Here is a 12,609-nt window from a genome sequence, read left to right as displayed (position 1 = left end):
ATTTATACCCACAACTGCTGAGCTATGGGTGAAGACACACACATGAACACACAAACAGATGGTTCAGAACCATGGACACCCCGATCTATAAAACCGGTCAGCCACTGAAGACTGACCTCTCCCCCCACCCAGGCTTCTAAGGACACTTGTTATTCTTCAAGGGTTTGTCAACATCTGTGGACCTCTCTGATCAAGGGTTGCTACTGGCATTCTCCACCCGGACGGTGCTACTCGCTACCGGTATGGGAATGGTTTCTTGCACCATCTCTCTCCACGTGTACTACTGCATTTCCCCTTATAGGTCCTTATAGACAACACTCAGGTTACTGCAGGGCTGTTAGTAGCACTTTATAAAAACCATAAATAAAATTAAAAACAGGTCTGTCTCGAGTATACACACTAAACCCCAGATCTGACCTGAGCCATGACCCCCCACAACTGGGGCTTGGGGTGTCAACCTCTAGTGCAGACTGAAGCACACACTTGTGCTTACCTTTGTACCAGTTCCGGAGAGAGGTCATGACGAAGAAGCGGATGGCCTGGTTGGATCCCTGCTTGAGGACGGTGGCGGTCAGGCCCTGGTAGGTGCCTTTCACACCTAGGGGGAGATGGACAAAGGGAGATGTTAGCAGAAAACCAATGGCAGTCAGTTATTGGGGACTGAGAACAGACGATGATCTCTGTTAGGACAGCGGAGAGGTGCCATGCCTCATGTTCGCGAGATGTTTCCACCCTAAGGTTGGTCCTGGAGTGGTTATCTCCTGTAGTCGATCAAATGCCCTGCACAGGTATAGACTAGAAAGCAGAGGTTCCCAACCTTTTCTTGGCCCTGCACCCCTAGGAAATGTTTGATTAATGTTCGCACCCCCGTGCTTATTCTTGCTGGATTCCTATTATGCATACAGTACATACTGTCCCTCTTTGTTGCAGCCCCTGTAATGCCACCTCGCACCCCCTGGGGGCGCGGGCACACCAGGTTGGGAACCCCTGCTATGGAGGTTCTCCACTCTGGGGGTGTGGTACCACCTACCAGAGAGGACTGGAGTGATTGGTCCCTTCGAGCACAGCATGGCCAATCAGCCGGAAGGTCTAGGACTTCTAATCTGATGCCTTCATGGGTGAGTGACCTCACACAGTGGAGAGCTGAAATCTTCACAGGATTGAGTCTCACTGGAGCAGACCCATCATAGCATAGATGGTGTGTGCACCTCTCCTGCTGGGGCGGGGGCATCCCCTTTGTTTAAGTAATCCTAACTTTAATGCTCCATCTCAGCCAATGTCTCCAGCCCCTGAGATGTGGAGATCTTGCACAACTGGCACAGTAGACTTCTTGGTGCCGGTGACCCAACATGTGGAACTGAAATCCCTGCAGGTAAGTTAGGTCTGCAAGAAGAAATGTGTGTGTGATCTGCATATTGCAGGTTCAAATCCCAACAAGGCTGTCTCAGCCTTTCATCTTTCTTAGGTCAGTAAGATACCAATTATGATTACGCATTAATAATTGTACATACTAATGTTCTACATAAAGCGCTTTGGATAAAAATGTTAGATAAAGAACAGATTAATATTTTGGGCCATTCAAAGGTTTATGACTCCTTGCTGGGTCAGAGCAGCAAGGGTGAAACCCTCCAGCGTGCTGTGATGCAAAGCTTGGTGTGACCCAACCCACTGTAGAAAATCAATTGCACGATGACTGTTGACCTCATTAGGTGTGCAATAAAGGTTTTCTTATCTCACCCTCTTTCGAAACTCAGGCATTTCGAGTGCCAGTCACTGTGCCAGGAAGGTGCCCAAGGCCTCACCTTGTTCACGTATGATCTCCCTCACGCCATGGAAGAAGCCTCGGAATCGCGGTTTCGCTGAGCACTGGTCATGTATAAACTTAACCTGCAAGTAGAAACAGCAGAAATATCTTCATAACTCTGTGCAGCTTCCACCGAACTGAAGGAGAGGTTCTGAGCCACAACTTCATGTCATTCTGTAACACAAATACCACTGCCCCAGGCATGCTGAACACACCACTTTCAAGAGCCTGTGGCAGAATCATTTACAAGCTCTAAAAAGGCTTGGGACAGACTCAGGGAAGTCATGTCAGTGGGACAACAAAGCTACAGCTGAAGACAGCTTTTACACTGATGTTGCTGCAGGCGTGGAAATTAATAAATCTAATGGCCCTGGCCACCTTTATTCAACTCGAAATGTAGCAGAGCGCATGTTCCATGCATGAGTAGCTCATCCATACAGATTTTCCTATGTATTTCGGTACGTGTAGTCCGGTTTATGCCAGTTCAAAACAACAATTGCCAGAATGCAAGGAAAAAATTCTTGAGTGGCGGAACTGTTCACGCAAGGAACTGAGAGCGCTCTGCTATAGTCAAGATCTGTCTCTAATCCTTTGTTCACTTGCCTGGACACCCAAAATGGGTGCCTTTGAGGCCCAGTGCCAGGCATCCTACTGGGTGAGTTGTGCACTATACAAACACACATAACATAACTCCCCGGCTGCATATCTAAATGTTCCAGCTAAGGACCCCTACACGGTCTGCCTCCAGGGGACTCTTCATCTTTTACTAATATTTAGATCCAGGTGAAATTTGTAAAATCTCTCAATTTAGTTTTACACATAATTTGTAAAACTTTGTGGGCCTCATTTACTATATTTTGATGCACAGCAGCGTAGAAAGCCTTCCTGCTGCGCTACCGTGCATCAAAATAAAAGGGCAGGAATCTGCCATATCTACAAGATACGTGTTTTATGGTGAACAAGGGAACCCACAAGGTAAATAAGGACCTTGGGTATCAACTTTATATTACAAACAACGGTCCTTAAAAAACATTTTAACATAATAATGAATATAGACTAGGATCAGTGCTATATTGCAGGATGTCCAGCCGGACAAACAATTTAATAATTCCAAGAATTGTTAAGCATATTCAAGAGCACGCAAAAAAATAAAGTGGGACAAAGTCCTGCGTCCTACATACAAACAAAAGACAATTACATTTGGATCCCCTTGCTCAAGCGAAGATTAATTCGTCTTCGCGGGCAAGCTCGAAATTGAGCCAAAGGAGATGAGTTACTTTACGCTGGACATCAATATAGTCCGGTACGTAGAGGTAAGGATTGCCGTATATTGGGAGTTCAGAAGCACGATGGCAGTAATGACCAATTTCGAGCTCGCCCGCGAAGACGAATTAATCTTCGCTTGAGCACCGCGCCAACGCGGTTAACTTAATTCTCCACGGACCACCCGCATTGAGGATTCTGCCTTTATTCCTTAAGGCAGTTTGTTATAATCAGGCATGTAATTATACCGTCCTGATGATGATTCCATTATCGTGCTAAAGGGGATCGAAACATCGTCGACCTATGAAACATATTTACACGTTAAACCATTGCGTTAAACCCAGTGTGAATATTGTTTATGGAAAGCTTGTCATTTATTATCATTGACCATAAGCTTCCTCTGTTTTTCGCCTGAAATACTAAATGTCCAAATGTAATTGTATTTTGTTTGTATGTAGGACGCAGGACTGTGTCCCACTCTATTTTTTTTTGCGTGCTCTTGAATATGCTTAACAATTCTTGGAATTATTAAATTGTTTGTACGGGTGGACATCCTGCAATATAGCACTGATCCTAGGCTATCTTCATTATTATGTTAAAATGATTTTTAAGGACCGTTGTTTGTAATATAATATCTACAAGATACGGCGCATTCCTGTCCTTCTCCCCTGCATTGGCGCACAAACAGCAACCGTGCACCAATGCAGACACCCTTGCGCCATGGTGCAAGTGTGCCGGCATTGCAAGGATGATTGTTGTTGTGCAGGAAGGGACACCTTCCAGCACAACAACATTTGTCAATGGTGTTTAGCTCCTTCTATGTGTGCTGAAGTAAAAGTATTTCTCCACGTTGTACCTCCTTGCGCCTCCCCTGGGGAGGCATAGGATTCCGACACATTCCCAGTTTACAATACTTTGTAAATCTGGGACTGTGTCAGGTTACATGGATGTTGCGTGGGAACACCCAAGGAACGCCCCTTTCACACACAGTAATGCGTGAAAGAGGCCCATATTTACAAGGCCATGAAAAGTCAGGCAGGATGACTTTACGTGGCCTTGTAAATATAGGCAGGCACACTGCACCACTGATACGTCAAAAAAGTGACGCACCGGCGATGCAATGAGCTTGTAAATAAGCTCCTGTGTTGTGAAATTGCGAGTAACAGTTTTCTCACCCTCACCATACTATCTATGAGGGTTTTGTTTCCATCACTGGAGAAAATCTCTTCAACATGTTGTACTCAATGTTTACCACCAGAGGGCGCCCCAAGGCCATCAAGAACACGCAAGTATTTCTGGAGTGCTTCTCAGCAGTGCAACAGAAAGCCTATTAGATAGACATTGACGGGTACGTCTGAAGGAGCGTTCCAGCCCTGGGACGACAGTGGTAGCCATAGAAGAGGGTACTTGGAAGAAACCTCATGTTTTATTAATTTTTTTAATATAGCGCAAACTCGACCCAAAGGTATTGGAACGCTTTACATGAGCACCAGTTACATTACACATTACACTCATTTTTGGTAGGCACAAGTAGATTAAGTGATTTGCCCAGAATCTCGAACCTGGTTCCCTAGTTGCAGCATTGGCCATTATGCCACATCTTTGTGGCATCTTAAGCAGCCCTTATTCTAAAGCAAATACCTGCTGGGGTGCCACCGGTGTCTTGAGGGTGCAAAGTATTATTTGTACATTGCAGCTTTCATTATGCAGTCCTGCCAAGTACCACGCATCAGGCGTTAGACTAACACATTTCAGAGTTGTGGTCCGCAGCACTGCACTGAAATGCAAAGTCACGCATTTATAGCACCTCCTCAGCTGTCAAGCTGGAGCGCTCTAATTAGCACCACTGTGTGACTGTGCAAGCTAGTGGCAGCATGCGTTCCGCGCAGCTTGCGGCAGGCTTTAGTGCTGGCTCAACTGAGCTCGCGCTGACTACTATGTAACCCATTCACTGCCGCACTCAGCACTGACGTCACAAGAGTCAGTCTGATTTTGCCCAGTGGCTACTGCCGAAACAATGAGGACAGACACTCGTCTGTCAGACAGACACACCTATAGGTTGGCCATCCGTGGCGCGCGGGTGGGGCACTGCTGTGCACAGTTTAAGTTTCAAACAGTGCAGCGTAATGGAGCGGTCGGTCTGGAAACTCAGCTGAGCCTGCACTGCAGTCAGGCTGTGCACAGCCATAATAGCCACGCGAGTCTAAGCCCTGGACCGCCAGCAGCCCATGCACTGCCGCAACCGGCCCAGGGAAAGTCATTGCGGCTGGCCGGCCCATTCATGGCGCTTGGCGCTTGCTACTAGTATGTGTAACTGGTTATTATCTTTTGTGTGTGCAGCCAGACAAGCTCAGCCTCTCAGTCACTCTGTCTCTGAGGCGCGGCTTACCCGGTACAACGGCGGGCTGGGCAGTGGTGCTCTGGTATTTCTGACAGTTCTGGCTTTTTGAGCAAGGCTCACTTGAGCAGAGGCGCCACTGTAGGCTGCGGTGCCATGGGTCTGTAGGGCAGAGGGCACCGCACAGCAAAAGCTAAGGGTGGATGCCACTTCCCCTCCACCCCCAATGCAGCACTTTGCCACCGCCGAGGACCATGCACTGCTCTTTTCACGCACAGTAGCACTGCCTGCCGGCCCCTGCTCACAGCCAGCATGGGGTCCATGCCTGGCAGGCTGACAAAGTGGCCGCAATACTACATACAGTGCTGAGTTTCCATGATGGGGTCTGGCAAGCCCCTTCAGTGCTCTAGGATCTTGCACGCCGAGGGCGGGTACTTCACTGAGCCTGGTGCACAGCCCTCATGCAACAACAGCCATATTGGTTTGCGCGTCCCATGGTGTATGGTAAAGCTGGCGGCCATCTTTGAATGGTACTCCTCCTTACTACCTCTTCTCAATATTTAATCTGACACTCTCCTGTTTCAGACGCAGAGAGGATAGTGTTGAAACTTCTTAGACTGTTCTGCTTTATTAATATTTCCTCATAATAGTGCAAGTCTGTGAGCAACATCTTTGTTTTCCGAGGATTCATTGTCCACCGGTTTACTGTTATGTGCCATAGCCCACTTGTGGATGGGGTCTACCTAGAATATCCATACAATCTGCAAGATATTCCCATCGTTTTGATATGTGTCATGCCAAGAAAATGCTGAATGTTATGCTTCAAGTTGCAGAATCCCATTTGGTAACTTTTGGAGGTCAAAATGCTTTAAAAAGTGTGGTACCCATCATCCTCCGTACAATGCGAGTGGGGTCAGTGTTGTGTAATATTTGGTATCCCAGAGAAAACGTGTTCTCCCCTGCACTTCGATTATCTTCGGAACTCTGCCCTATTGGACAACCCCGACGTCTCTTCTGTACCCCGCCCACTAAAGGAGAAATGCACGCCCGCCTGCCTTCACAGGGGCAGAAGAAGCAGGCACACGAGTCAGTCCGTACTAAATTTATAATTTAATTTACTTTTTATGAATGTGCAGCATCTGTCTCTCGAGGCTTGCGAGTCTGCAAGACTGAGTCAGTCTGTCAGCTTGTCATGACTAGTGATTATCATAATTTATCAGCAGGCTGAGGCAGCTGAGATCCACATGTTGGGGCCTCTCACATCTGTTTCAGCTTGGTTACAGTCGAGTTCCACGTGGAGAGCCTGGACAGACCCTCTGTGTTTCATGTCGGCGCCTTTCCATTTCTGGTGCTTCGAAGCAGGTTTAAGATCTTCTTAGCGTTTCCAGTTTCTCAAATGGCTGTAATTTCTGACATTTGTAGGTTTCCCTCATCTTCATTGCTTTATTTTTGCTTGCGAGAAAATGTCACTCGGAGTCTTTGAATGTCACACATAATTTAACTGAAATTGTCCCTCATAAGCAATCTGAAACCCTGGCAGCTATGATTTATGATCGGATCTGCAAGCGTGGGGGGGGTGGGGGGGGGGGGGGGGTGGAGCAAGGGGTTCGATTGCGCGTACTCTCCTAACCCAGATATTCAGGTGGTAATCGGTTAAGTCCCGGGGAGGAAGAATCTTGCGGCTCATTATGATGTCAGTCCGCCCGCCATCATAACGGTGATGGGACCGACAGTCAGACAAGCGGTGGTCCCACCGGCCCAATTAGGATCCTGGTCTTTTACCATTGCGGACGGTGCTGCGGGCTGCAGCATCGTCCGCAATGGCAAAAGGGCATACACAGCATTTCCCTGCACCACGAGGCAGGCACCACGCATAGTCGCCATGGAAAGGCCTGTAAACCACCCACATCATAATATGGCGCCACTATATTACTGGCCCAGCTCTGCCCGACTGGCAATCGTAACGACTGCCGACCGTCAGAAAAGCGGCGGACAGACTTTGCGTCTGCCGCAATACCAACCGCCACCATAATATGGCTGGGGTATGATGGTGTAACGGTCGCCACCGCCGGCTCGGCGGTGGCAATCGTTACGCCATTGTAAGGAGCCCTCTTGTCTCTACACACCTGTGTAGATATGGGGTTGAAGGATCCCCTTCATTGTAGCCTGCTCCAAAACAGGCCTGAGGGCTCTTGTTTCTCTGCGACTAAACAAGTCTGCGATGCCCTCTCACCTGTGTAGCACATCCAGTGGGTCCACCCACAACTCGTATTCTAAGATAACAAACTGTGGCCAACCTTGTAAAGGCAAAGCCCAAACCTACCCATCAGGTACAACATCCAGTCGAGTTTCCAGGAAAACCCCCACAAAACAACAACACACTGCCACCATAATGTGTGCATGGCAAATAACTTTTCTTGAGCTTGACTCAAAGCCAGGGTACTGTGGTGTCAGTAGGCTGGCCAGGATACAATGAAGCATCTGTCTCTCGAGGCTTGCGAGTCTGCAAGACTGAGTCAGTCTGTCAGCTTGTCATGACTAGTGATTATCATAATTTATCAGCAGGCTGAGGCAGCTGAGATCCACATGTTGGGGCCTCTCACATCTGTTTCAGCTTGGTTACAGTCGAGTTCCACGTGGAGAGCCTGGACAGACCCTCTGTGTTTCATGTCGGCGCCTTTCCATTTCTGGTGCTTCGAAGCAGGTTTAAGATCTTCTTAGCGTTTCCAGTTTCTCAAATGGCTGTAATTTCTGACATTTGTAGGTTTCCCTCATCTTCATTGCTTTATTTTTGCTTGCGAGAAAATGTCACTCGGAGTCTTTGAATGTCACACATAATTTAACTGAAATTGTCCCTCATAAGCAATCTGAAACCCTGGCAGCTATGATTTATGATCGGATCTGCAAGCGTGGGGGGGGTGGGGGGGGGGGGGGGGGTGGAGCAAGGGGTTCGATTGCGCGTACTCTCCTAACCCAGATATTCAGGTGGTAATCGGTTAAGTCCCGGGGAGGAAGAATCTTGCGGCTCATTATGATGTCAGTCCGCCCGCCATCATAACGGTGATGGGACCGACAGTCAGACAAGCGGCGGTCCCACCGGCCCAATTAGGATCCTGGTCTTTTACCATTGCGGACGGTGCTGCGGGCTGCAGCATCGTCCGCAATGGCAAAAGGGCATACACAGCATTTCCCTGCACCACGAGGCAGGCACCACGCATAGTCGCCATGGAAAGGCCTGTAAACCACCCACATCATAATATGGCGCCACTATATTACTGGCCCAGCTCTGCCCGACTGGCAATCGTAACGACTGCCGACCGTCAGAAAAGCGGCGGACAGACTTTGCGTCTGCCGCAATACCAACCGCCACCATAATATGGCTGGGGTATGATGGTGTAACGGTCGCCACCGCCGGCTCGGCGGTGGCAATCGTTACGCCATTGTAAGGAGCCCTCTTGTCTCTACACACCTGTGTAGATATGGGGTTGAAGGATCCCCTTCATTGTAGCCTGCTCCAAAACAGGCCTGAGGGCTCTTGTTTCTCTGCGACTAAACAAGTCTGCGATGCCCTCTCACCTGTGTAGCACATCCAGTGGGTCCACCCACAACTCGTATTCTAAGATAACAAACTGTGGCCAACCTTGTAAAGGCAAAGCCCAAACCTACCCATCAGGTACAACATCCAGTCGAGTTTCCAGGAAAACCCCCACAAAACAACAACACACTGCCACCATAATGTGTGCATGGCAAATAACTTTTCTTGAGCTTGACTCAAAGCCAGGGTACTGTGGTGTCAGTAGGCTGGCCAGGATACAATGAAACCAGGACACAGTTACTCGGGTAACTAACCAGGACTGCTCCCACTTCACAAGTCCCGTTTATTACACACCACACATCATCAGGATAGCACTAACTGGTGCTAGAGGATGGAGTGCAGGGATCACACTTAGAATTGCCCAGTATTGGGCATGTGCAACTCTACACTCCTCCCCAAAACAGAGAACCAGATCGAAACCTACCCCACGCCCTTGTAACACAACCCAAAACATGGTAGTCTGCTGGGTTCTGGGGCCCTGGCTTGTACTCCACAGAGAACAAGTTCTCCTGCAGCTGCACAATCTACTTTTCAATCCATTGCAGGGGCCTGGAAGCCGATCCTCGAAATAAAGGAATAAGTGGTGTGTGGTTGGTGTGAACAACAAATGGGTGGCCTTACAGATAGAAGTGAAAATGGTGGAACTCCAGTGGATAGCAGTTGCTTTTCGTTCTATTTGAGAATACCACTGCTCTGTAGGATGACGGCTCGATTGACGCACGTTACTGGAGCTTATTATCCCCAGTCCTATCGTCCGAGAGTGCTGCTCCAAAATCCATTGGGACTGGCATCCGTTGACAGATCATATTCTCTCGCAGGGTCAAAAGAGACCAGTGTAGTCCCAGCCGACAGGGCATCTTTAGTGTTCTGGAATGACCTCTCCTGCTCTTCCTCCCACACCCAGCTTGCTGTCGATTTTGTAAGCTCTCTGAGGGGGTAGGGAGAGCTGTCCAATTCTCAATAAACAGTTGCAGTAGTTGACTATGCCCAGGAAGCTTCTTATAGCAGTTAGGGAAGGTGGGCCGTGGGCTGATTTGCTGGCCTGCTCCTTGGCGGCTGCGTCAGGGGCCGCCCCTTTCACAGGGAAGTGACACCCAACAAAGCTGATGTGGGGACTCAGGAATTCATGCTTCTACTTGCGGATTGTGAGGCCAGTTTGAGTTTCTGGAGGACTAGAGGACTTTTCCTGAGACAAGCATAGTGTTTCTCTAGTGTTGGGGCAAAAACAGCAAGATGTTATCACTCATGTTCAGGACTCCCATCAACCCCACCTCACATATAGTGTTTTGGAAGACCTCCACAGCAGCCGATATCCAAATATTCACTCTTTTGTAATGACGGAGACCAAGATGAGTGGAAAACGTAGTACTATAACTGGACCCTAGGTCAAGCAAGATTTAGTGAAACCCTGACCAGAGGTTCATCTTGGAGAACAAGCATGCCCCTGCTATCTCACGTACAAGGTTGTTCACTGCCGGGTGATGTGTCTCTCCCTTTTGATTACCAGATTTTGGGCTGCATGTCTATACAGAGTCCCACCTTCCAAGGTTGTTTAATTTGTGGGACACCATGATTGAGGCAACCAGGGAATGAGTCCTTCTACTCGCTCTATGATGTTGGCGTCCTACAGCTTCCAGGGCTCCTCCACTACTTTGGGTCGTAGATGATACGCCACTCTGAGATGCCTCAGGGCTCTGGGATGCACTGACTGACCAATGTGAATCTTCATCATCCTCCCCTATAGGCACGCAATCCCTTGGAAGAGCTCTTTAAAGTCTCCTAGGAGGCTGTCAAGCTTTGTCGAGTGTATATTTGTCACACATACATTGCCTGAGGCGTTTGTTATTACGAGTAGTGGCTGCAATGAGCATGCCTGCCTGCGGGAGGGTGTTTGGGCGTCCATAGGCATCTATTTACACTTTGGTGGGTCTGAGGGTAGGTCAGTGTGCTATAACCGCGCAAGCTTGCTTGGCCATGATGTTGATGGAGGCCCGAGTGTCAATAATGGCAGTCACTGGCCGACCTCCTATTCATGCTTGGCACCTGGAAGGAGATCTTGTTCAGTTCTGAAGTTGGTCAACACATTTATAACGTGCAAGGTACTTCCAACCTCCTTATCATCCATATTGTGGCCCCAGACACAGGTGCAACAGCGTTCACCATCTTCTTCTTCAGAGAGTTCCACTAGCTCGAGAATGACCTTAGCTTGACATGGCACAGTGCTGCATGAGAGACTCTTAACTTGACAGCGCCCCCTGCCGGCGATGTAATTCAACAAGGGTTCACATGCCTTGCATTGAATCTTTTGTTAGCCTATGTGTGGCTGGCTGGCGGGGTCTACGACTCAATTGACAAGCTTAAATGTATTAAATCTGCTATTAAGCCTTCATGTACAGTCTCTTCCGTGTCCTTTGTGTTTTGTGCCTTGTACTCACCTTCCTTTTATTGAGGCAGTCTCTAACAGTGCCATTGGAGGCCTTCTTAGTGAACCAGTCAGCTGGAGGTGCGCCCCTTATCGGGCGAGAGATCGCACTGCAGTGAAAGCGGTATTTCGACCTCACCCCCACCTTCCCGCTTCTCGGTCCAGCCTCTGCCGTCTCCACTCACGTCCACGGGCACTGTTACAGGTTTGGGAGCATCCCAGTGGGCAAACAAAAGGCAGACACTCCTCCGTGGCTTACAGCAGCCACATGGATCACATCGCTTCCAAGGTGCTGGGTACCACTAGATGCCTCCAGTTGCTGCTGCATTGCTGGACATGCGTCCTAGAGATACTGGCGGTTCACAGTTGGGGCGAAGCCTGTCCCATGTGCCTCGTCGCCAATGATGTAACGTTGACGAGCTGGCAAGGCCAGAATGAAGCCAGGTCACAGTGACTCTTGTAAGGAAGGCAGCTCAATTTATTACAAAGCCCATGTCATCTGGGTAGCACCAACTGGTACTAGAGAATGGAGTAGACCCTCCCACACTTGGAATCACTCAGTGTTGTGCATGTGCAATAATAATATTCCAGGCGCTCCATGCAGGGAATAACTTTAACCAATGCCACAACAGTAATTGGTGAACGCTGCGTTATTCAACACTCATAACACTGTAATAATATCCCTTGTAGTGTCCTGCAGGACACGTTCTAGTGTTCAGCAGGAAGCTGTACTCCCAGCCACTCCCTCGAGGGCTGGACACACTTGCACCCCCAAACCCATCCATCACGGGTGTCACGAGCGACGTGGCCCTGCCACTAAAATGGCCCGGGTTCACTTGCTCGTGGCCAGTTACTGCACTACAATCACCTGGTGTCTGTGTCCATCATTTCCATAATGTGGGCCTGAGGCCCGACAACACATCCCTGACCATTGTTCTTGCATCCTTTTCTTTAGCATAACCGTAATGGTGAAGATTCTGTGTAAACATGCAAATATGCACTACAGAGTATTCCCAAAGTAACAGGAAGTCCCGCCTTCTTCAGACAACACCTGGAATGCTAAAAAAACCTGCACAAAGCAAGTTTGCATGTAACAGTTGTCTTTTGAGAAATAGGTCACAACGAGATTACAGGTACAAGAAGACCGAGGCTAAAAAACAAAAGATCTCATCTTGTGTTCACCATTA

General features: G+C 48.7%; 1 protein-coding gene across 1 annotated transcript in view; it reads right to left on the bottom strand.

Annotated features, from left to right (window-relative positions):
* Positions 1-12,609, bottom strand: part of SLC25A1 (solute carrier family 25 member 1) — a 91,325-nt gene that overhangs the window by 15,893 nt on the left and 62,823 nt on the right. Inside the window, exons 5-6 of the mRNA XM_085634159.1 lie at positions 1,803-1,887; positions 494-598 (exon numbers count right to left, since the gene is read on the bottom strand). Of these exons, the coding sequence (XP_085490285.1) occupies positions 494-598; positions 1,803-1,887 (190 nt within the window). The remainder of the gene's footprint in view (positions 1-493; positions 599-1,802; positions 1,888-12,609) is intronic.

Source organism: Triturus cristatus, chromosome 11 (assembly GCF_964204655.1).
Source record: "Triturus cristatus chromosome 11, aTriCri1.1, whole genome shotgun sequence".
In the NCBI taxonomy this organism is placed as follows: Eukaryota; Metazoa; Chordata; class Amphibia; order Caudata; family Salamandridae; genus Triturus; species Triturus cristatus.
Note: the sequence above shows the minus strand (reverse complement) of the source record. Positions and strands in the feature narration are given on the sequence as shown.